General features: G+C 35.0%; 1 protein-coding gene across 3 annotated transcripts in view; it reads left to right on the top strand.

Moving 5' to 3' along the window:
- Window positions 1–26821, top strand: part of HMCN1 (hemicentin 1) — a 487951-nt gene that overhangs the window by 189718 nt on the left and 271412 nt on the right. For all 3 annotated transcript variants that reach the window (XM_072648379.1, XM_072648380.1, XM_072648381.1), the window contains exons 7-11: window positions 9747–9867; window positions 11478–11741; window positions 13423–13567; window positions 17323–17444; window positions 20497–20772. In XM_072648379.1, the coding sequence (XP_072504480.1) occupies window positions 9747–9867; window positions 11478–11741; window positions 13423–13567; window positions 17323–17444; window positions 20497–20772 (928 nt within the window). The remainder of the gene's footprint in view (window positions 1–9746; window positions 9868–11477; window positions 11742–13422; window positions 13568–17322; window positions 17445–20496; window positions 20773–26821) is intronic.

Here is a 26821-nt window from a genome sequence, read left to right as displayed (position 1 = left end):
TTTGAACTCATGATGATGAGTCTTCCTGACTCAAGACCAGGTGCTCTGTCCATTGCACCACATAGCTGCCCAGAAAGTAGCATTTGAGTTTAATCTTTACAGACTTGGGGAACAGCCAGTGCAAAGGCACAGGAATTAGAAATGTAATGTCATGTAAGATCAACAGTAGGATGGCTGGTGTTGATGGACCATTAAGTACTGGAAAGGTGAGAATAAACTAGCTTATAAAAAGTCTTAAATGCCAACAAAAGGACTTTATATTTAATTCTGGAAGTAGTGAGGAGCCACTGGAGTTTACTGAGTAGGTAGGCTGACATGGATAAGCCATATCTTTTAGGAACATCATTCTGGAAGTTATGTGGTGAATGGAGTAGGGAAAGTTTTGAATCAGAGAGAACAATTAGAGAAATATTGTATTGGTCTAGGTGAGAGATGATGAGGGCCTGAAGTTGGATTGCTCTGCATGAGTGCAAAGAAAGGCATGTATATGAAAGATGTTGACAGGATTTGGCAATGGATTAGATATCAGGGGTGAGTGAGGGTGAGGAATCAGATGGCACTGATGTTACAAACCTGAGTGATGTGGAGGGTAGTGGTACCTTCAGCAATAATAAGGAAGTTTGCAAGAGAGATGATCTATGGAATAGAGAATGAATTATTTTGGACATTTACTTTGAGATAACTGTCCAGTTTGAGCTGTCTAGAAGGCTGTTAGGGACATATGAGTAGATCTTAAGAAAAAAGACTAGGACTGCATGAATACATAGATCTAGGAATCTTCTGTGCAGATGACAGTTGAATCTATAAGAGCTGATAAGATCAGTAAGTGAGAGAGTATAGAAAGAAAAAAGAAGAAGGCCTATGGCAGAGTCTTGGAGTTCATCCACTGTTGAGGTGACATGGATAAAGATCCATGAGAAAAGACTAAGGAGACCTGCCAAACATGTAGGAGGAGGCTCACATCCCTTTGCCATTTCTCACAGTTAATAATACTACATTCATATGTTCTCCAAATGATGGAAACCCCCATAGTTTCCAGTTCTTCTCCCCCTTCTAATACCACCTGCAGGTTCAGGAAGTTTATTTTGGCTTGGTATTATTCTCCCTTTTAATTCCCCCCCAACTCTCTCCCTTCTTGTTTCTTTGTTGAGTTTGATGCATTTCACAAAACTGTTTGTGTGTGTGTGTACATGTATGTGTTCAACTCTCTCATTTATCTGATTCAGATAAAAGTGAGATTCATTTGATGTCTGTTCTCTGCACCCTTTTCTACTATTTTTTCTCTGTAAGTTAATCTTTCTTGTTCCTCCTTTTTTATATTGGTATATTCCTTTTAGCCTCCCTCTTTCTCCCCCTCTTAAAACCCTCAGAACTGGAATAGTCCACTCCCTCATCCTCTGGTTTTCTTATTTAACTTCCTCAGTGCCCTTTGAAGACAATTTCTGAAGGGACATTTGGTTTTTTCTCCCTGTATTAGAATAATAACACTATAACATCATATGGATCCTTCCAAATAATTAAATAAATTGAATTATTGAGGGTTTTTGTTCTTGTGTTTGTGTCACAAAGTTCCTACTAAATTGTGTTCTTTTAATGAGAAGCACTTAATAGCCCTCTATTTCATTAAAGATTCATTTCCCTCCATGTATGATGACACTCAACTTTTCTAACCAATACTTGACCATGAGCATATTTTTTTTCATTTTTGAATATTGCATTCCAAAATCTCTTCTTTGTCTGGTTTTGTGTGGTACCGGTGGTCATTTCTTGGTAATTAAACTCTTTCTTTCAGGATTCTTGCCATGATTTTTCTTTGACATGGAAACTTAGAATGTAGGTTATGATATTCTTTGGACTTTTCCATTTAGGATTTCTTTCAGGAGATGAATAGTTGATTCATTCTGTTTTCACATTGACTTCTAATTCTAATAGAACAACATAGTTTGAGGACCTTCTTGAAATAGAGCGTTAAGAAATTTTTAAAATCATGGTTCTCAAATGATTTTTCATTGACTTATTTCCCAAGTCATTCATCTTTTATAACATATATTTTCTGTATTCTTTTTTTTTTTTTGGAATGTTGCTTTAATATTTCTTGCTATCTCATTGAATCTCTTATTTCTGTTTGTCTATTCTAGTTTTCAGGGGGTCCGTCACTTGGGTCAGGTTTTGACCAAAATTCCTTTCCGATCTTGTTGTACATTTATCCCTTCGTAGCACTCTTTGGTCTAGTCAAATTGGCCATCTCGCTACTCTTTATATATATGAACCTCAGTTTCTCATATCCATATTTTTGGGGATACAGGTTGTCTACCACCACTGGAATGTACTCTATCCTCACTTCCAACTCTGAGAATACCTAGATTCCTTCAAATATATATTCTAATAGAATCTCCTAAATGAGGCATTTCCTGATCCCCAAACTACTGGTGTTTCCATCCTACCAGTCAACTTGTAATTTGTTCTACATATATAGTTTGTTTATCAACAGATATGTTTATGTAAATATGCATACATGTGCATATATAATAAAGAAAATAAAATATTTAAAAATAATCACAGTATATTATGAATATTCTATTGGTGTGTATCATATAGAATGTAATATACCATATATTATATAAAATATAACAATTCAATAACAGCTTAGTAAAAAAACAGTAGCAAAACAAATATAAATAAGAACTATATTTAGATATGCACTGTGTACATATGTATGTACACATACATGAAACACATGTGTATACACATGCATATACATACATACATTTATAAATACACACACATATAAATCTAGCTTCCCCTTCTAGAATGTGAGCTCATTTAGGATGGGAATTGTTTTATCCTTATGTTTAGATTTCTAGTACCAACACAGTTCCTGTGTAGAAGGCATGCAAATGCTTATTAATTGGTTGAGTGAACAAATTTTCAGAACATGGTTTTTAAGATAATCTTATTGATAAAAACAGGATGGCGACTTGATGCGGCACAGGCATGCTCAGATTACACCTATAAATGCCATATAGAATTAGGAACGAGGGAGAACATGTGCTTTTTCTTTTATTGCCCATGGGCAGCATTCCCTCCCTACAAAATCACATGCACTCTTTAAAGTTAAGTAACCATCTTAAGAAATGGAAAGAATTTCCAAAAAACATGCATTATTTATATGAGAGAATTGTTAAAGACAGATAGTTTAAACTAAAATAAAGCCAGATAAATTTACTTTAATTACCCAAAATATACAAAAAAATATCCATTTGTCTTATTATGTAATGAATACCATTCACAAAAGTTTGTAAAGTCATTAAGTATTCTAAAATATCAAGTGCTCTTAGGATCTTCAGGGATCATAAAATATATGATCAGTGTTGAACCTGGGGGAAAACATTAATTAGGTCAAGTTTGGTTTTGAACTTCTCAGCATTCCCTCAAACTCCACATTCCTTTTTGAATTCTCAGATTCTCTCTCCCCCCACTGCCTTTGTTAGCCCCCGTGCCTGGTGCAGCATCTTACTACGTTACAGCTGGTTACCCAGGATCCTCCTCTTTGGCATCCCCATGGAGTTTAGATTTCCATATCCTGTCCCCTTTTCAAAATTTACTTTGCCTTGTACCTTTTTCCTTAGAGTCCTGTCAAGTAAATGTTTAGCTAGTTCTTAAAACCTTAGCATGTTAGAAAAAGACAGACTTTAAAGATCATCTAATCCAATTATTCTATTTCATATGAAAGAAAAATTAGGCTCAGAGAGATAAAACAATTTACTCCAGGTCACATAGTTAGTAGCTAATTCTTCTGTGTTAATGAATAATATTGGGTTAGTGTGTAACCCCTTTCTCTACCTCTGAACCTTCATATGACATTGCATTTCAACAAGTTTCTTTACTGGTCCCACTCAAAGGACATGGAAACATTATATATATTTCCAGGTTCCCTGAATCTGGCATTGGGTGATGCCTTTTGACATTCTTTAAATGATACTACATAGACGCTCAAGAGTAACCATATGTCTTCCATATGTGTTCTGCTTCTGCTATTCACCTCACAGTTATGATTTCTCTTCATCCGAAATTTGCTGAGTATATTTTATCGGTCCCCCCCTCGAAAACTGGAATTCTAAGCAAGAAAGATGAAAAGGAGGCAAGTAAAGACAGTAAAATACAAAACCCTACCTAATAAACGAAGTGGCCAGAATTCAAAGAGAAATTCAATAGAGGTTTGGGCTCATAGAGTTTTCAAAATGATAACTCTAGCCAGCTGGGGTCTCGTATTTCTTTTGGGCCTTGGCAATTCAAGGTGACTTGTTAAAAATGCATAACCACTGCGTGCTCTGGCTACAGTTGAAGCCATAACTTCAACATTTACACTGAAATATGGTAAATTATGAGTCTATGTGGTAAAAAGATAATATTTATTGCTAAAGCTAGAGAATTGAGAATTTGAATTATAGGCTGATTAAAATAGTTGTGTTTAAAAATTGTCACTTGAAGAGATTTTTAGTTGACAAAGATTTTTGGATGTATATATACACATATATATTCCAAATCTTTTGTATTGCAATTTAATAAACATAATCATTGTTATTGCACGTTCCTTAATTACCCACACCATTTTAAACATTTTACAGATAATGTGAAGACCATTATTCATTTTTCATGTACAAATTGTGAATTAAGGTTGCTTTATAAGATCCAAATGAATTTTTGAGTAAATAAAAAAATGATCTTAATTTTATTTTAATATAATCTGTTTATTCTTTAACAACAGGAGAGAAAAAATGTTTTCAAACATTTAGTAAAGTTCTAAATTTCTCACCAATGTTAAATAAATCTGTTGTTACCTTTGTCAGTTAGTTTACCCAAGGAATGTTTGCCAGGCAAACTGCCCTTGATGACAGCTTGACAGTTTATTGAATATTTTTGTGCTCTTTGGCATCTTTAATAATTATTTTATACTAAGACATTTAGAAAGGAAAGGGAAAGGGGAACAAATAGAAATATCTAGAGGTCATTTTCATGCAACTAACTTGCTTGTCATAAAATTGGAAGGTGGGGCTGATCTATAAAAAATAGCTACATGACTTTAAAATAGGATTTGCCAAAGTGCTAGATAGTCTAATCAGATCCATATTTTTCATTAGATATATTATTGCTTAACCATATAAAAAAATCTTCCAATTTACAAATAGCTAGCATACTAACATTTCATTTGTGAGTTGATTAAAACTCAAAATGAATTTTTGAATGGAAAAAATGTTGTAAATTGTGTTTAAGTTCTCAGGCCAATTCTCAGAAAAACAGTATTAACTGTACCACTATAAGTAATTGATTTATTTAATTTGTATTACTAGTTTAAAAGATTTCATGAACTAACCTGGAAATCTTAACTCCTATATGTAATATTTCTAGGGAAAATATTTTAATGGCATGAAGAAAACTTAGCACCACAAATCATACATTTCCCCCCATTTCCCTTTCCTCTTCTGTTTTCTTCCTCCCCCCTCCCCCAGCCACTTCCATGTCTGTCTACCTCTCATTGAGAAGAGGAGGGAATAGGGAAGGGAATAAATGTTTATTTATTAAATGCCTTCTATGTGCCAGGGACTGTGCTAAATGTTTACAGATAGTATTTCACTTGGTCCTCACTGAAGTCTAGTGAGATAGGTGATATTATGATTCCCATTTTACAGATAAAGAAACTAAGGCAGACAGAGGTTAAGTACCTTACCCAGGGTCATACTAGGGACCTAGTAAAGTGTCTTAGGTCTTATTTTCACTCAGATTTTTCTGACTCTAGCCCCAGTGCTATCTCCGCTTTGCCATCTAACTGCCTAGGAAGGAAACAGGATAGCACAGTGAGCATACATCCACTTAATTATGTATGATGAAGAGGGAACATATTGACCTGGGAACACTTTTTTTTTTTAACTGCCTCTCTTTTGGGGTGGTAAAGATTCCTATTTATGATATGTCATTTTGGTATTATTAAATTAGAGCTTATCTGTATTCTGGATGAGGATCGACTGACCTATAAAATATTTCATTTGCATTTTGCTACTTTACAGAAATGTCTTTCCATTCTTTATCCAATGTGTGATTTTATTTGCCTATTTAATGAAGACATTTTTTAGTATAAGGCAGTTCTGAGTAACTTCATATGCTGGTGATAACTGGATGTATGATTCCTCAGTCAGAAAAAAAAAAGATTGGATGTCTAATACATTGTTACCTAAGGGCTGTTTTTCCCTCTCATCTTTTCATATTAATATTGATATGAAATGATGTTTTTATACTGACACAGCAGTTTGGTCTCACCAAAACTAAAAGATAGGAATCAAGACTATCAAAAGCTTAATTACAAACCAGCCAAATTTTATCTAATGCTCTGGCCTTAATCCAAAGTACTTATTGTGGTTTATGTAAAGTTTGACAGTAAGATTGATCTTAACAGATGTTGAGATAGACTTTTCAGATCGTAGCAGGTGCTTAATAAATAGTTGTCAAATTGAATCAGCTTTTCTTATGTATTTACTTGGGAGAGAGGTCCCATGGAAAAGTAGATAGAAAAATGGCTTTGGAGTTAGGGAAAACTGAGCTTTAAGTCCTACTGTTGAAACATGTTGACTCGGTGACTGGGTAAATCATGCAATCTGTCTCCCAACTCTCTGTCATTATAACTTGCAAAGACAGTGCTGACCTGAATAATAGTTTCTTAATCACCATTTTCCTTATATCAGTGAAATCACAGGTGTGGTTTCTAAACCCATATTCCTGTGGACTAATCAAATAGTCATACATAATAGAGAATCTAAACTTCTTAATGGGAGAAGATTGTAGAATGCTATTTCCTCTCTCTATTTTTTTTTTTTTTTTGGCAAATAAAATGGCAGCTCTTGCTTCTATTTCCCCTCTGACTCATTTCTAAAAATAGTAGTCAACAAGAGTAAATGAGAAAGAGATGGAACAAAAGGAAAGAGACGAAGAAATAACCAGTTTATAAATATTGTCTATAAAGTTATAAATTGTTTATAAAAACTTAGTTTATAAAATATGTTATAAAATGCCTTTTCACTTAAAATTTACCTGTAGTAGATTATGTACATTATTTAAGTGTATATTTTAAAAATATACACTTTTATAATGGATGTGTATAAAAATAGGTGTCTATTTTAGAAAATAGATTCATTGTTACAAAAGTTCAGTTATAAAATAATTTATTCCTTTAATCTTTATGAAACATTGGGGAAATTCTGCTAGATGGTTACAAACACGTGAAAAATTTTTATATACAAATTGATATCATCTATTTTTTTGGTAGATAATCCTAGAATGTATACTATATTGTGTGTCAATTTCTGTAAGAAATACAAATACACATGTATACATATTTGTGTCTGTTTACATATCTACCTATCAGATTCATTTCTTCCTTTCTTCCTTCTCCTCCTCATCCCTCCCCTCCCCTCCCTCTTAATTTAGAGTTGACATTTGATGGCACAGATAATAGAGAACTGGGTGGAGTCAGGAAGTCCTGAGTCTAAAACCATCATTAGACACTAACTGTGTGACCTTGGGCAGTTCATTTAACCTTATCAAACCTGAGTTTCCTCAACTGAAAAAATGCCAATACTAACAGCACCTAACTCATAGGGTTCTTGTGAGAATAAAATAAGCTGATATTTGTAAAAGCACTTAGCCCAGTTCCAGGCATATCATAGTGCTATATAAATGTTTAGTCCTTCTCCTTTCCCTAACTGTATGTGTATATGCCTATGCATGTATGTATATATTTATATATGTATGTCTATATCCATATCCATATACACATATATTTTCATTAATTGGGTGGAATCCGATTATAGGTGACTTTGAAAACAAACCAGAGAATTGATGGAAGAAGAAATCGAAAAACATTTAATGGGGCTTAGAACCAAAAGTCCTAAGTATTGATATTTTGATATTAGGTAGAATGGCCAGAATTGGGGAGAGGTCAGAATTAGACAGCCCAACTGAAAGGCTCCTCCAATAATCACTGTGAGATAACAAAGTAGGAAGGAAGTTTGTTTTCTTTTTGGGTAGGGGGAGTGTGAAAGGGAGTTAATAAGCTCTATTTGGGACATGTTTAGTTTGAAGTACTAATGAAAGGTCCTAGTGAATCGTATGCAGAAGATAATGGGAGCTCCAGCCAAAGGACGGAAACAGAGGCATGCATTTAGCAGTCTTCAGCAGGATGTTAGCTCTTGGAGTGCAGGAATTGTTTCATTTTTGTCTTTGTTTTCCCAGTGCCTTGCACAGTAGTTTGAATGGCATGAGTACTTAGTAAATGTTCCTTGAATTGAATTCAGCAAAGGGGAAAAAAATTGAAACCAAATGAATGGATGAACTTTCTGAAAGAGAAAGAAAGGGTGGAGAATCAAAAATGGAGCCTTGGTGTGGATGCTTATGGTTAGGCTCATAGTTGGATATCAAGAGGAGGAAGGAAACAGCCCCCAAAAGTCACAGGGTAGAAGGTGAATTAGGAAAGTGTATTGTGACAGACTGCAAAGATGAAAAGAATTTCAAGGTCATGGGGTAGTCAACCATATCAAAAGTAGAGCAGGGAATATTTTGTCCTGGGTGAATTATTATTCCCTAAATCATAGAGATGGTGCAATAAAAATAGAACATAAAAAAGGCAGAAACCAGCTTTCACTTTTACCAAGTGTTCAACTTTCTAAAGTCTAATTTAGACAGATACACCAGGCTCTGGGAAGGGGAAATATATATGTATGTAGGTATGTATATAAACACACATATATTTATACATATGTATATGTATATATATGCAAGTTTACTAAGCACTGAGAATAGGTGTGTGTGTGTCTGTGTGGGGGTGTGTGGGGGTGGGTGTGGGTGTGTGTCTTCTCAGTGCCTGGTAAACTTACCTAAATTAGACTTAAAAAGTGAACATTTGGTAAAAGTGAAGACTCTTTCCTGCCCTTCTATGTTCCATTTTTATTGCATCATTTCTCTTTGTTGTTTGTCCTGTGTTCCCCAAGAGGACCATGACTTTGGGAAGGTGATGTCATGATTTGCAAGTGAATTGATTTAAGTGAGGCAGGGCTGTGCAAAGTCAGTAGCCTCTCTTCTCCAGAATCATCTATGTCCAATGGCAAGATACAGATCAGGACAACTAAAGATGGCCCTGAATGCAGTGGGAGACCTTGGGCTTTTTAAGGCTTTTTTTATTCTTTTTTTAAGTCTTTCCCAGGTCTCAGTTTGTCTGAGGCAATGCCCATTCACTGACTGTAAAGGTAAGAAATGAGGCAAAGAATGGCCTCTTTTACCTAATCTTAAAAAAAAAAAAAAATCAATCTGGGAGGGGAAAAGACAAAACATAGAACGAAGGTAAAAGTGGCCAATGAATTAAGGAATAACAAATCACCCAGGACAAAATATTCCATGCTATACTACATGTATTTGTGTGCACACACACATAGGTGTTTTTTCTGACAGTTCTTCCAAAAAAGTTTCAAAATACAGAATGGTATTTCCAGTTCAGATCACGTGGAAGAGCCTAACAATCCTAATACTTATTGATATACGGTTTTGAGGTTATGTATAAAATATACAGTTAAAAATGTTAATCTTTTGGTGCCTGTTGTAATGGAACATTTCCTGTTTTTAAAGCTATGGTCCTTTCTTGAATATTTTATGAATACTTAGTGATAATTGTTGAATATAATTTGTCTTTCAATGTTTTTCAGACATCTAGCAATGGAAGACATTCAGTTCGCATTACTGGCCTAAGTACTATTGATTTCCGTGCCGGCTTTTCAAGAAAACCAACACTGGACTTCAAGAAAACAGTTAGCAGACCAGTACAAAGTTTGTATGGTTTTTTCTTTATATTGATATAGAAATAGAAATTGAAAGTTTTTCCTGATTATTGTACTTATTCCCAAAATATTATTGTTTACTTTTATTACATGAGGAGATAGAATTGAACTTGAAGTCATTGCCAGCTCTAAATTTGTAAAATATGAGTACCATACAAAATGTCTTGCACATTTCCTTTCCAAATGATTACTTTCTTGATCTACGGAGCCTGATCATATTTTTTGCTTGTAAATAGTTTTATTCTCATCAAGATGACATATATATGAGTAGCTGATAACAATAGAATCACAGAATTTTTAACATCAGAAGTGATCTCAGCATCATCTTCTCTTTTAAGTTTTCATTTCTTCAAACTAAAGCTACACAGTTCTTTCAGCCTATCCTCAAATAGTAAGAAAGTAAAGCCTTTCAACTTCTTAAATGTCCTTCCTAAAATTCAATATCCATAACTGATCACAATAATATAGATGTAGTCAAACCAGGGCACTGTCATCTCATTCCTAGAAGTTATATCCATCTTAATGTAGCCTAAGCTACCATTGGCTTTGTTAGCTAATGGCACATTTTAAGGCCATATAAAAAAACATTGATTCATATGATTGTATACCAGTGCCATTCATGTTCAAAGAGGGGAACTGAATCCTTCTAGCTTACTCTACCTTTTTATGTATGCTCAAAAATGCAGACTATGTTTATGCTGCTTAGAAATAGAACACAAAATTAAGGATACTTCTTATACCATTATGCTGTTTCCATTGTGGCCATGGCAGGTTGAACAAAAATCATAAATCTTCCAAAATGCTATGTAGATTCCTCTATGATAAAGTATTATATTTGTTTTATTTTTTGAAATGCATTTTATAAAATATGTTTTAAAATAATGGCTTAAAGTATTATAAAAATTTTTATACTAGATTTTCTAAATAGTTTTTCAATCAAGGTTATGTTGTCTTTCACATAAAATGATATGTTTGTCTTTAAGAAATAGCTGGCAATGTGAGCTCTTTATATATTATATAGGTGTGTATGTACACATATACATATGTACACATGGGAATATAGGTATATACATGCAATATACATGTATATCCTTTTATTATACACTCACACATGTAAGGAAATATTAAAATAACACATTGTATGATATATGTCACTTTTATCATACATATAAATATGCATTTAGACAGATGAATTTGTGTATATATGTCCATGTGTATATAGATACATCATCTGTGTATTGTAAACACACACTGTGTATGTGTATCTCACAGCAGATAGAGTGCTGTATTTAGAGTCAAGAAGACCTGAGTTCATATCTGACCTGGCTACACGCATGACTCTTAGCAAGTCACTTAGCCTCTGTCTACTTCAGTCTCTCCAACCGAAAAATGGGATAATAATAGCATCAATCTCCCAGGGTGGTTGTGAGAATGAAATGAGAAAATTTTCATAAATTGCTTAGCACACAGTGCCTGACACACGCTTTATAAATGCTTGTTCCCTCCCTCCTTTCCTACTTTAACAGCAAAAGCCAAAGCTTTACATCAAAACATAAATACAGGATGAGTACTTTTCCAAATAAATATTTCTTCTTGTAGGTGTACCTACGTATGTACTTTTGAATACCTCTGGAATAGCTGTTCCAGCCAGAGTGGATCGTCTTGAACTTCTGAGTATCTCGGGAGATCCTCTTAAAACTATTCCTGTTAAATATTATCCAGATCGAAAACCTTATGGCATATGGAACATTTCTGACTTCATTCCACCAAATGAAGCTTTTTTCCTTAAAGTAACAGGTTATGATAAGGATGATTATCTTTTTCAAAGAGTTTCAAGTGTGTCATTTTCTAGTATTGTTCCAGGTAAGTCATTCTTAAGGATTCTGAATATTTCTATGTGAATAAATTGGTACAGTAAAGTTACCTTATAGAGCATTGATGGACTAGGAGTTAATTACTATGCATTTAAATTTATTTCTACTAATAATATATTAGTCATTTGGGTTAATTATCTCTATCATTTTACCTATAAAATACAATCTCCCATGGTCTCTGTTGAGTGCTTAAACAATACATTCACAATACAGTGAAGTCTATTTTGACATTTAATGAATAATTTGATAGATTTAACTTATCAAATGGATCCTAAAGAATTACTTTAGCCTAAATTTTCCAATTTTACTATGTGTATTTCAGATTAAAATATGTAATTCCAGATTTTAGCTAATTTTTTTGCTTAATTAACATTTGTTCAATTAACAATTGAACATTTTGTTCATTTAACAAAGAAGCTCATGAATAACTGTGGACTCTTGATTATTGGGAGACAAAGTTCACAGAACTATGAATTGTATGCTAAAACCAGCTTATGTTACCAATTTATCTATATGGAAGCACTTTTTGCTTATGTAACTGCAGAACTGTCCTTGAATCAGTCCAGCTATACTTTAAAAACTTAATGATTAACCTTTGCTTTTTTAATAGCAACATAATTGACAGAAATCCAGAAGCAGATTCATAACTCGGACCTGACAAACCAGAGCTCTTGCCCCAGGGCACAGCAATTTAGACATCTCCCAATTTAAAATGAAGATTTTAAAGTATTATGCGATATTTACATCTTTTCCATTTACTTTTTGACAACACATGCACTCCTTTAGCAGAATAAAAACAACTCAAACTGAGCTGCTCACCACCTCATTAAGAAGAATAATTAGCTGAAATTGATATGAGACCAGTTAAGCGATACAGTAGATAGAGTGTAAGACTTGGAGTCAGGAGGACTTGAGTTTGAATGCTGTCTTATATATTACTAGCTGTGTGACCCCTGTGTGACTCAGTTTCTTCATCTGCAAATTGAGAGGGTTGAATTTGATAGCCTCTAAGGTGCCTTACCATTCCCAATCTATGATCTTGGAGTTTATGGAAATAGGATGCTATTAAACAGAATGCATTGTATTTTATAACACCCATCTATGAACTACTATAATAGTTAATTTGTTTTTCTACTTATTTTATCTTAATTACTTTTAAATTATTTTCACCTAACGTATTACAAACTTGATTAGAAGGGTTATTTTGTTTTATGTGTTCTAGAGGTGCTACTTGCCCTGGATAAATCGTCTGCCCTGGGCAAATTGCTAATTATTGCCCTGTTCAGAATTATCAGCTTCTCTAGTTGTGATGCTACATAGGATGATAGCTGAAAAATACAATTCAACTAGCTATGAGTCTAATATTTAATATCAGTGGAAGTAGGGCAACCCTTAAAGCTTTTTCTTATGTAACGTTCTATTGTTTATTGTGCCGTGTTTGGAGTCTCTAGGAGCAGACAAATACAAATGGTCCTATGGAAATGTTTGCAAAACTTATGGGTTTAAATTCTTTAAGGAAGTATCTTTAATGGGACATTTGCAGAATATCAGTAATTGAATTATGAGTGATTTCCTGTAATAATTTCACAATTACATTTGTAAATATCGCTAAGTAGTCAGAATTAGTGGTCTTTTCACATATAATGGGTATTGTTTTTTTCTTCTTCCAGATGCTCCCAAAGTTACAATGCCCAAGAAAATGCCGGGATACTACCTTCAGCCAGGCTATATTCCTTGTTCTGTAGAGAGCCTTTTGCCTTTTACTTTGCGTTTTGTCAGAAATGGGGAGACACTAGGAGTGAACCAGTACTTGAAGTATGTAACAATTAACAAATATGAAACTATAGGTCATTAAGGAAATCGCAGTTGAATTGCATCGTTATTCTAGTGTAATTTTCCCCCAAGGGAAGGTATGGTAAAACTATAAATTCTGTTTTAATGCCCTATTTCAGTATTATGGTTTGATTAGGTGACATTGCTGGAATGAAATCAGTACATACAGGAGCACATGTGGTAATTTCATGTAAAAATATCACAAGGTATGGGCCAGAACCTCTTCTTTGTGAAAACAGATCACTGTCCATTGACTTCTGATGCCCATTAAATACATTGGGCAGCTAGGTGGTGCAGTGGATAGAGCACCAGTGCAGGAGTCAGGAGGACCTAAGTTCAAATGTGGCCTCAGACTCTTGACACTAACTATCTCTGTGACCTTGGGCAAGTCACTTAACCCCAATTGCCTCATCCTGGGTCATCTCCAGTCATCCTGATGAATAGCTGGTCACTACATTCAGATGGCTCTGGAGGAGAAGTGAGGCTGGTGACTTGCACAGCCCTCCCTCACTCAAAACAAAGTCAAGTGCAAATCATGTCATTATTTCTGTGATGACATGGTCTTCTTCAGCAACAAAGGAGGAACATACACACAAATACATTAGACTTCTTTTAAAAAAATGCAGTAGTAATAAAAAGGACTTGTCTAGTATGGCCCCAAATTTTCTTCATTGTGCCCTCTCCAAAATGTAATGTCTTACTCTGAAGCAATTAGGCAAAATGTACTTGTAGGCAATGATCCAAATTATTGATTTCAAATGAGGAACACATTTTTGGATAGGGAAAACACAAACCAAAATGAAGAATTTCATTAGGAAAAATTAGGCAAGCATTTAAAAATGGGCAGGGACAGGGAGAAGGAAAGATTTGGGGAAAAGATATAAGCAAAGGATTTCCCCTCCACTTTCCTACCACAAAACAAAATGTTTCTTGCTTTGATGAATAAACTGCATAATTTGTCAGTGCTTTTTATATAATATGACTTGGTTAGTTACTTAATTTCATTTTTAATGATCTGGTAACATAAATGACTAATGAAGTCAAATACTCACAGTACGTAACTGAGTGATGCAGTCAAATGATAAGAATTCTTCACATTTAAATAGCATCTTTTGACAGAGGCACTTTGGGTACAGACATTAACTCATTAATTCCAAAACCTTCCTGGGAATAAAGCCATAAGAATTTCATCCCTCATTTCTATAATTCTGAGTCATTGAGAAATGATGGGTTCTGTTTGAGTGTTTTAATGAGCTCTTTTCATGAGAAAAGCAAAAGAGAGGCAAGTTTCATTAATGGACATGCTAGGGATCATTCTAGGGAAATTTGCTTATAAGTAAAACTGAATTGGGTCTTCCTCTGTGACAGTGGAGGGACTTGATGTCACACACAGTAGTAGGACTCAAGATAAGGATCGCTGATTTAGAGATGGACTTTAGAGCAGCTTTAGAGTTAATCTGGAATTTTGTCGAATTCTTTTACTCTGCAGCTGAGGAAGTTAAGGTCCAGACAGTGTGTGTGACTTGCCCGATGTGACCTAAATAGTAAACGTTAGAAATAGAATTTGCACTCAGGTTTTTTGACAACTCCATATCTAGCAATCAATCTTTCTACCATACCATGTTCCCTCTAATTTGCTGATGTATAATTTATTCAAGGTTTCTTGACTGTAAGGAATATGAAATTTCATATTTCTTGTGTATTTGACATGTTATGGGAGTCAACAGCTAATGAGTCTGGGTTAAGGGTGCATATCCTTGCTTGTCTCATTTCTAAAGGCCATCTCTAAAACAAAACAAAACAAAAACATCTTACTCAGAGAGGCCCAGTGGGTTTAACATCAGCTGAACTTTGGCTGATCTACTCAAATATGTTGACCTTTCTTATAACAAAAAGAATTATTTTCTAGATTTGAAGTAGGCTCTGGATTTTCAGCCCTGTAATGTGAATTTTTGAGTAGATCTAGACTGTGTGAGAGTCTTCTCAAAGTTAATTGAGAAGAATGTTGTTGTAGCATTCATCCTTCATTGCCAAGGAAGATTATGCCATCAGAGAAATGATGACATGACTTGCACTTGACTTTATTTTGAGGGAGGGAGGGCTGTGCAAGCTCATCAGCCTCACTTCTCCTCCAGAGCTATTTGAATCCAGTGACCTGATATTCCTAGGATGACTGGAGATGACCCAGGATGCAGTAGATTAGAATAAGAAATTAATGAGTCAAAAACTGTATGAATCAACTAAATAACTAACATTTACAGTGCCTCACTGTGATCAATATACTCTATTTAGGAAGACAGGGAGGTGGTAAATCTTAGGAAGTTTTCTATCTAATGCTGGTAGTTAAAATGTAAAGTTCTTTGAGGGTAGACTTCAGTTATCAGGAAAATTTGCTTATGAGTTTTTGGGTTGGTTTTTTAAAATTAATTTTATTTATTTTCAGTGTTCTACAATAACTACCATGTAACTTAGATTACTATTTTCCCCTCCCTCCCTCCTATATCCCCCCTCCCTCCCCAAGATGGCATACAATTTTGCATAAGTTCTACACATACATTCCTATTAAATACATTTTCACTATAGTCATGCTGTGTTGAAGAATTAAAATGAGTGGGAGTTGAAGAATTAAAATGAGAATTAAAACCAAAACGCAACACACACACACACATACACACATACACACACACGTAAATGAACTGCTACATTTTGTGATTGAATTTCATAGTTCTTTCTTTGAATGTGGAAGGCATTTTGCCTTAGAAGACCATTGGGAATTTTTTTTAAGTCCTTGTATTGCAATGAAATTCCAAGTCTACCAGAAAATACTCTCACACACTGTGGTCGCTTTTGTGCACAAAGTTCTCCTGGTTCTGCTCCTTTTGCTCAGCATCAGATCATATAAGTCTTTCCAGGCCTCTCTAAAGTCTTCCTGTTCATCATTTCTTACAGCACAATAGTATTCCATTACATTCATATATCATAATTTATTCAACCATTCCCCAATTGATGGGCATCCCCTTGATTTCCAGTTTTTGGTCACCACAAAGAGAGCTGCTATAAATATTTTTGTACATTTGGGACCCTTTCCCATTTTTATGATCTCTTCGGGATACAGTCCTAGAAGCACTATTGTTGAGTCGAAGGGTATGCACATTTTTGTAGTCCTTGGGTTGTTTTTAAAGAAAAATTATCCATTAGCAAGCATATTTTCTCTCCCTTCCACCTCCTTCTCTCAACTTAAAAAAGGAAAACAAAACTCTAGTAACAAATATACATTGTGAAACAAAACGGGCAATGCACATGATGAATCTTGATCTGGAAATTCAACAAAAAGATAGTCAATCACTTTGTGGCCCAAGTCAGCACAGGGAGACAGAGCAAAGTCTCTGGAGAATGAGAATGAGAGAATTGAGGAGACCAGTGGCAAGAAGAGGGAAGGAATAATTCTATGGATGCTTTTTCCAGTTTTATCATCTTATCATTCTGTTAGAGATTTGTTGTATGTACGTCATAAAGAAAACATGATCCCAAAGGCCAAAAGCACAGGTTAAAATATCAGGTTCCACACCTCTCTACAATGTTATCTTGACAGAATTATCATGATGCAAAGCTTTACTTTCTAAATGTTGCTTAGAAGTTAGAGGTATAAAATTGTTATTATGTATTTAGATTTTGTTGCTTTTTCTACATTGTTTTAATAGTTTCTGGAAAATTTTTCTTATTTTTTTTTTCCCCAGAGAATCAGGAAGTGTGAATTGGGACATTGAAAAAGTTACCTTGTCAGATGAAGGTTACTATGAATGTGAAGCTACTAGCACTGCAGGGATTGGTCGGGCAGAAACCTTTTTTGATGTTTCAGGTGAGTATCATTTAATTCTTCTGCATAGGAAAGCAGATTGTTTTGTGCATTATCTGATTAAGTAATATGGGTTTATTTAACATAAATCTCATTGCTATAGAGTTGGAATAGTTTTCCATGATAGAAACAGCCACTTTTCTATGAAAGAATAAAAGTGCTTAATGGATAGGGCTTATTCTGTTACTAAGAATGTCAAATCTGAATCATAAAGATATGCATATATATAAACGTGTTCATATATATGTGCCTGTGTATATGTGCCCTCATGTATATGATGATCTATCTGTGGTATGTGTATATACATATCCTGTGTACATGTTGATGTATATTACATATAAATACAATAGTAAATACTGGTTGGTACATCACCGGATGGGTAGATACCAGTAGAGGAAGTCTTCTTTCTTGGCCACCTCAGTAATTGATGTATCTCAATTAGAACTTTTTTTGTGCCCCCCCTTTCTCTCTTTCTCTCTCTCTCCCATAGACACACACACACACACACACACACACACACACACACACACTATTCCAAAAGTCTTGGTCCAGTTTAAAACTTTAATATTACCAGAGTTGTAAATCCTACAAACCTACAAAAACATAATCTGAAATTCTAATTGTTTGATTTATTTGTATTTATTCTGTTTTGTGAATTTTGAATAATAAACTTGTAATTTTATATATTACATGACATGTTCTCAATGATACTTTCCCAAATGGGTAGATACGAATGGAGGAAGTCCTCTTGCTTGGCTATCTCAGTCTCCTTAATTGGACTTTTTTTTTGTTGTGGGGACACGTCAAAATTATCGTGAATGCATTACAACTTTGTTATTTGAATAACTTTGGGATATGATTGTAGATGAAATTCTGTTCATCACTGAACATGATTGATTAAAGTTTTTACAAACTTAAAAAAATTTAAAATATTAATTACAGCATTATCTTGTACAATGTGGCAGTTATGTTAAATTTTAATTTTAAAATCAGTAATTTAAACATTGAAATAATTAACTTTTTAAATGTTGTATTTTGTTGATTTTGTAGCATTTTTACTTCTGAACCTATTAAAGTTTAAAATTGCAACAAGATTTTAGAGATATCTTATATTTTCTGATTTAGGAAGCAACTGAAAGGAATTTTACCTTTTTTTTTCTTACTAGAATAGCCAACCATAGAAGATTATCACTATTTGAAATTTATGTAGTGTCTTTTTCTAAAAAATATTCAGCATTTTACAAAAGACATTAAAAAAGAAGTGGAAATCTTCGCTGCATCTTAATGAGATGGAATGCAGAAATAATGGGAATGGAATTTTGTGGGGAATCTACTCATTGCTTAATTATCCTTCTCCTTCAAGATTCTCTGAGTCATCATCTGGGCTGCCACTGGAAATGAAGACCAACTTCAGACATTCAGCCTGTTGAGAACTAGACATTTACCTAAAGCTTAGTTGTAACACAATTTATTCTTACCATGTGTAATGACATTGTTTTTACAAGCTGGAAAATAATAGTAATCATGTATTGCCTTTGTCAGAGCAGCATTTCTGTTTTAGATCAGTACTCCCTGCTTCTGCTTTTGTATGTATGGACACACATTTTTAAAATAACGTAAGACAAAAACTTCTTTTGAAATATATGTTATGCTTATAAATCTAAGGGCTGTTATTTTTTATTATTTGTTATTTTTATTAATAAATCACATTGGAAATGTAACAGAGGAGTACATAAGTAAAGAAGGCACACCACTTGTTCTGCAAACCAAACTATAGTGTCTTATTCTTAGAAAAAACAACAGTCTTCTAAAGAATTTCTCTTCTAACAAGTTGGTGTACATCATGAACTACACATTTTTTCAAGTGCTATAATAATGGAAGAAATTGGAACGGTGTCAACATTCTTCTGCTTCTAAGAAAACAAACACTTGAGGTCTGGTTTTTTCCTTCCCAGCAATATTAATTGAAGTGAAGGAGAACAGTGAAATAGTTTAAGGGAAGAGTGGATTCAGACATATTGCTTTAAATGAGAAAACAGGGCCAGTAAAGACTTGTGAACTCACCTTAATGAGCTTTGGCTCTACGTGTTTTACAAACTTCTGGACATGAGCTCTGCAGATATGTTTCCAGGGTATCTACACCACATGTGTCTATATGTAAATGTGCATATACACATACATATATATACACACACACAAATATATATATGTATATGTGTATATATATATATACACACATATATATTAGAACCAGATCTTGACTAAAGAATTCCTAATTATTCCATTTTCTATCAAAGGCATGGACACACATCAGAATCATGTCTCTGTGTGTATATGTGTGTGTATATATATTTATCTGTGTATTTATTTGTGATCTCAGAGTTGGAAGAAACTTCTAAAGCCATCTGATCTAATTCATGTCTGAACAAGAATTGTTCTTCTACAAAACATAGAAGAATTCACCCAACCTTTTCTTGAAGGCCTCCAGGAAAGAGGATTTCACTACCTTTCAAAGCAGACCATTGTATTTGGCAATAATTCCAGTTGTTAGGCAGTATTTCCTTATCATCAAACCTAAATTTGCTTTTCTGCAACTTTTACTTGTGGCTGAATTAGTGTTATTCACTAGGTTTGTAGGAGTTTTAAAAAAAGAGTTACAGGATCATAGGATCATAGATTTTGAACTAAAAAGGTTCCGATTTGAGACCTGGAGAGATTAAGTCCCTCGTCCAACATCATAGAGTATTACGTGGCAGAATTAGGATCTGAAGCCAGGCCATATGACTCCAAATCCAGACTTCTTTCCATATGTATTTCCTCCATTTTCCAGAATATACCTATCCAATCTTCTTCACCTGTCTGACTTTTCTACAGGGTTATATCTTCTTTTGTACTCTCCAAAATTTCATGAATTGCTATGCATTTTGTACAGTAAATTTTAAAAGGTTAATTTTGAAATTCTAATTGAAAATTGAAAATTGAAATTCTAATTTCAAATCGAGATGAATGAAAATGATTCCTGAGTTCCTGACTTGTGCCTTTTGATTTTATACAGAACCCCCTCCTGTCATCCAAGTGCCTAACAATGTGACTGTTCCTCCTGGAGAACTAGCAACCTTGACTTGCCTTGTCATAAGTGCAGTGCCTTACAACCTTACTTGGCAGAGAAATGGTAGAGATGTCAAACTGGCAGATCCAGCTCGAATTAGGACTCTTACCAACCTCTCCTTGGAGATAAATAGTGTAAAGTTCACTGATGTGGGAGAATATAATTGTGTGGTTTCTAATGAAGGAGGATCAACAATTACTTCTGTCTACCTCTCTGTGCAAGGTATTGTATTGGAAGTTTTCTGAACTGTAGTGCTTTTGTTTATTTTTTCTTATTTGGTTTTTTCTTATTTGCTCCCCAGCCCTCCTCCCATCCCCCTGTTAGCTGAATAGAAATTGTTCCAGGTACTTAAAAATTTGCAAGTATCAATGGAAGAACAACGTTTGTAGTTCTTAAACGTCCTCTCGTTGGCTAAATTTTTGCTAGCATCAAAACTGTAGCCTAAAATTAGCCACTTGAAATATTTAGATTTTCTAGTTTATGATTATATCATGGATCCATGTTCATATCAGTTCAGATACTTCCTCCATAGGTACAAATCTCAACTGATCCACACTTGCTTGTCTTATTCACTTCTCCATACCTTTCTGTAAATCCTTTCATAAAGAATATACCCAACACATTGGGGGCCTTTCACCGCACAGAGAACTTGACTTATAGCTTATTGACTAACTTTTAACAGCTTAAGCTTCCCAATGTCACACTCCAACTTCCTGTTGTAAGATCATGAATGAATAAGTATTTTTTCTTTTTTTCTTTTTCTTTTTTTGATTAATTTTTTTTAATTTTTAGTTTTCAGCATTTATTTCCACAAGATTTAGAGTGTCAAGTTTTCTCTCCATCTCTCTACCCCCACCCCAAAACACCGTGCATTCTGATTACCCCTTCCCCCAATCTACCCTCCCTTCTATCACACCCATTCCTTCCCTTGTCCCCATCTTCTCTCTTGTAGGGCAAGATAGATTTCTATACCCCATTACTTATATTTCCTATTTCCAAGTTATATGCAAAAATAATTCTCAATATTCATTCCTAAAACTTTGGGTTCCAACTTCTCTCCCTTCCTCCCTCTCCACCCATCCCCACTGAGAAGGCAAGCAATTCAACATAGGCTATATATGTGTAGTTTTGCTAAAGACTTCCATAATAGTCATGTTGTGAAAGACTAACTATATTTCCCTCTATTCTATCCTGCCTTCCATTTATTCTATTCTCTCTTTTGACCTTATCCCTCCCCAAAAGTGTTTATCCCTAATTATGCCCCTTCATTTGTCCTCCCTACTATCATCCCCCACACACCACTTTCTCCCCTTCTCCCCTACTTTCCTGTAGTGGAAGATAGATTTTCATACCAAATTGAGGGTGCATACTATTCCCTCTTTAAGCCAAATGTGATGGGAGTAAGCTTCACTTTTTCTCTCTCACCTCCCCCTTTTCCCCTCCAATGAAAAAGCTTTTTCTTGCCTTTTTTTATGAGAGATAATTTGCCCCATTCCATTTCTCTCTTTCTCCTCCCAATATATTCCTCTCTCACCCCTTAATTTTGTTTTTGTAGATATCATCCCTTTCTATTCAGTTCAGTCTGCGTCCTCTGTCTATATAGATATATGAATGTATAATCTCTCCAACTACCCAAATACTGAGAAAAGTTTCAAGTTACTAATATTATCTTTTGTAGGAATGTAAACAGTTCAACGTTAGTAAGCCCCTTATGATTTCTCTTTCCTGTTAACTTTTTCATGCTTCTCTTGATTCTTGTGTTTGAAGTCAATTTTTTTATTCAACCCTGGTCTTTTCATCAAGAATGCTTGAAAGTCCTCTATTTCATTTAATGACCATTTTTTACCTTGAAATATTATGCTCAGTTTTGCTGGGTAGGTGATTCTTGGTTTTAATTCCAGTTCCTTTGACTTCTGGAATATCCTATTCCAAGCCCTTTGATCCCTTAATGTAGAAGCTGCCAGATCCTGTGTTATCCTGATTGTATTTCCACAGTACTTGAATTGTTTCTTTTTGTCTGCTTGCAATATTTTCTCCTTGACCTGGGAACTCTGGAATTAGGCTACAATATTCCTAGGAGTTTTTCTTTTCAGATCTCTTTCAGGAGGTGATCAGTGAATTCTTTCAATATTTATTTTACCTTCTGATTCTGGAATATCAGGGCAGTTTTCCTTGATGATTTCATGAAAGATGATGTCTAGGCTCTTTTTTTTCATCTTGGCTCTCAGGTAGTCCTAATTTTTAAATTGTCTCTCCTGGATCTATTTTCCAGGTCAGTTGCTTTTCCAGTGAAATATTTCACATTGTATTCATTTTTTTCATTCTTTTGGTTTTGTTTTGTAATTTCTTGATTTCTCATAAAGTCATTAGCTTCCATCTGCTCCATTCTAATTTTTAAAGAACTATTTTCTTCAGTGAGCTTTTGAACCTCCTTTTCCATTTGGCTAATTCTGCTTTTTAAAGCATTCGTCTCCTCATTGACTTTTTGGGTCTCTTTTGCCATTTGAGTTAGTCTGTTTTTAAAGGTGTTAATTTCTTTTTTGGAGGGTCTCTTTTAGCAAGCTATTGACTCACTTTTCATGCTTTTCTTGCATCTCTCTCATTTCTCTTCCCAGTTTTTCCTCCACTTCTCTTACTTGATTTTCAAAATCCTTTTTGAGCTCTTCTATGGCCTGAGACCATTGTATATTTATCTTGGAGGTTTTGGATGCAGAAGCCTTGACTTTTAGGTCTTCCTCTGATGGTATGCATTGTTCTTCCTCAACTGAAAGGATGGAAGAAAACACCTGCTCACCAAGAAAGTAACCTTCTATTGTCTTATTTTCTTTCTCTTTTGGGGGCGTTTCCCCAGTCAGTTACTTGACTTTTGAGTTCTTTGTCAAGAGAAGGGTATACTCTGGGGACTTGTAAGTTCTCAGTTCCTCCAAGGTAGCACAATCAAGGGAAAGGAGTTTACTCCTCTCCTGACCTGCACTCTGGTCTGGGAGCAAGTACAAGAACTCTTTTCTTTGAGCAGAATTCCCTCTGCAGAGCCACCCCCAGCTCCATCAGCCAGTGATCCTCCTCACCCCAGGGCCACCACTCAGGGGTGAGATTCAGATCAGCTGCTCAATTCCACTAGAGTCTTTAGGCCCGGGCTCCAACAACAGAAGCTGCCCCCTGGGGCCAGGGCTAGATTGCTGTGTTCCCTTCTCACCAAAGTTGAAAGAGCTTTCTCACTGACCTTTGAAGCTGTCTTTGGCATTTGTGAATTGAGTAATCTGGGACCTGCAGTTGCTGCAGGTGGCTCCTTGAAGACTGCTTTAGTCCTGTCCTTATTACGGCGCAGGAAGGCCAGGCTACACTCAGTGTGCTGTATGATAAACCTTTCCTTTTGGCTTTCCAGGCTGCCTTGGGCTGGAAATCTCTTTCACTCTGTCATTTTATGGCTTCTGCTGCTCTAGAATTTGTTTAGAGTCATTTTTTTACAGGTATTTTATGGGCTGTGGGAGGAGAGCCTCTAGAGGTGTGTCCTTCTACTCCATCATCTTGGCTCCATTCCCATGAATAAGTATTTATTAAATACTTACTATGTGGCAGTTGCTGAGAATACAGTAGTGAGAGAGTCTTTGCTTTCAAAGAGTTTACAGTTTAATAGAGGGAGAGAAGGATGTTGCCCTTAAGGAGATTATAGTTTAGTAGAGGGAGATAAGCACATCAAGGAGCAGTGATCAAGAAAGAATGTTTTCTGGGAAGGCACAAGGATTGTGAGTGGATCCTTAAGGGAACTGATTTACACAGTTTTTCCAGATGCAGTAGTGCATTGGTAGGATTGATTGGTAGTATAGTGGTAGTATAGTTTCCAAAGAAAGAGATAGATGGGGAGGGTGGGAAGAATACCTATCAGAAAAGGTAGATGGAAGGGATGGTATACTGGAAGCATGATCCAGTGGTCTGTAGCTGGTTACATATAGTCTACTATGTCAGCTCATTCCTCACTTATACAGGATAGCTCATCCCTAGGGTGGCCATTACATAACTAAGTGGATTAAGTGCCCCAGGGTATGATCTCTGAACTGATCATCCTGAGGGTATAGTGGCAGGAGAAATGCCAAAAAACAATAAAAATATTGGTCAGTTAGAAGCATCATGTTGATTGTAACATGGCATCTGTGTTGTCACAGGTTCTTCTAAATACATGTTTTTCATATATTAATATATTTTAAGCTTGGGCAGCTAGGTGGTGCACAGATGGTGCAGTGGATAATGTACTGAGCCTGGAGTCAGGAAAGCTCATCTTCCTGAGTTCAAATCTAGCCTCAGACTCTTAACTGGCTGTGTAACCTTGGTCAAATCCCTTAACTCTGCTTACTTTACTTTTCTTCATCTGTAAAATGAGCTGCAGAAGGAAATGACGAACCATTCCAATATCTTTGCCAGTAAAACCCCCAGTGGGGTCTTGGAGAGTCAGACTTGGCTGAAAACAACTGGACAACAGCACAAATAACAAATTTTACGCTACTTCTTATGTCTTTCCTAATAATATACAATAATAAGCATGTACTCATTATATATTTTTCTAGTATCCTTTGTATTCTAATTTTTTATTATTGTGAGATCGATGTTTTACATTTTATAACTATATATGAGTGAAATAATGTAAGTTTTAGTACTTATTCTCTGAGAATAATCTCCCAAATTAGTGCCAGCAAATATTTCCAGGCTATCAGATTCATTTACAAGGTAGTTTGATGTTTTCTGATTACTATATTTTTTTTTTTAGATTTCTCCCTTCCAAATATCAATATATGATTGACTTGAGAATTGAAACTATCTTGGTTGTTGAACCAGTCTGTTTTAAATCAAATTTTGCTTTTGTCCCTTACTTCTTGGTAGCTAATTTAATTTCCTTCCAAACTCTTGAGATATTTCACATCCTACAACTCTGTATGACTACATGCTTTGTAGAGTCACTTCCAGTGACTTATTTGACTTACATGGAAATGAGAACCCAGTGAAGTATAAATTAATGGCCATCCAATCTTAAATCTTCAACTGTGCCTCTTTAGAATGTGCTGACAGCAAGTTTTGTATACAATGGCATTAGCATTATGCTAGAAGTATTAAAAGTGTGTTATGTTCAAGGTCATCAATTGAAGATGAAAAATAGTCTGACAGTTTCATTTTCATCGCATTTATAGTTTTCTTTCAAATGTCTATGGAGCAGCTGGGAAGCTTAAAACAGTAAGGAAATTACGATTTGTTTGGTTTTTATAGTTAAATTGTGGTTCTACTGCTGTCTCAGCAGGATATTTTGTTTAAAGTCCCTTATGTAAAAGATTAATTATGTCAAAAAGTTGGGAATGTCTCTGCCCAATATGCTCTTACAAATAATTCAAAAACCTTCCTAAGATAACACGCTCACAGGTGATGACATTGACCAGGTAACCTGACTATGTACAAAAAATCTTTTTCTTAAAGAAAATCACTGTGAGAATTAAAATCTTTTACTGAAAGAGCAGGCATTTGATTTTTATTTTCTTTTTGGTAATGAAATAAAATTCTCAGGTCCATAAGTGTGACTTTTAGTAGTTAGTCTAGTGAAATAATGGGGCATCATTGACCTAGAATTAATTCATTACATTTCCAAGGTGCCACACTGCCTGGATGATCTGGATCAATTTGTGTAGTAACTTGTGTCACTAGATGCTCTCTAGTGTTCCTTCTAGTTCTAAAGATCTGTGAAACTCCAAAGCTTTAGTAGAGATTTTCAGATAAAACTGGAGCCAACAAATCCCTATATTATGCTTCTGATTATGCCTTTGTAGAAACTTGGGAGAACTACTCAATCTCTGGATAGCTCATTTTCCCCTTTTGAAAAATGAGGAAGTTTCTTCCTCTTTTTCTTCCTTTCTTTCCTTTCTCTTCCCATTTTTCTTCCTTTCCATGTACAATAAAGTCATTTAAGATATAGACTCCAGAATGGAGATTCATAATGAAAGAACCCAGATTCAAATGTCGGCTTTGTTATTTGCTATCTCTTTGATCTTGAAGGGAAAGTAATTTTATCCCTTTGTGTCAGTTTCTCATGTTGACAAATCAACATGTATTTATTAAGATCCTACAATATGCCAAACATTGTGCCAAACACCAGGGATACAAATAAAGGCAAAAACATAGTCTCTGCTCCCAAGAAGGTCAGTCTAATGTGGAAAATAATATAAAAACAACCATATAAACTCTATCTATCTATCTATCTATCTATCTATCTATCTATCTATCTATCTATCTA

This window comes from Notamacropus eugenii, chromosome 2 (assembly GCF_028372415.1).
Source record: "Notamacropus eugenii isolate mMacEug1 chromosome 2, mMacEug1.pri_v2, whole genome shotgun sequence".
NCBI classification, from domain to species: domain Eukaryota; kingdom Metazoa; phylum Chordata; class Mammalia; order Diprotodontia; family Macropodidae; genus Notamacropus; species Notamacropus eugenii.
Note: the sequence above shows the minus strand (reverse complement) of the source record. Positions and strands in the feature narration are given on the sequence as shown.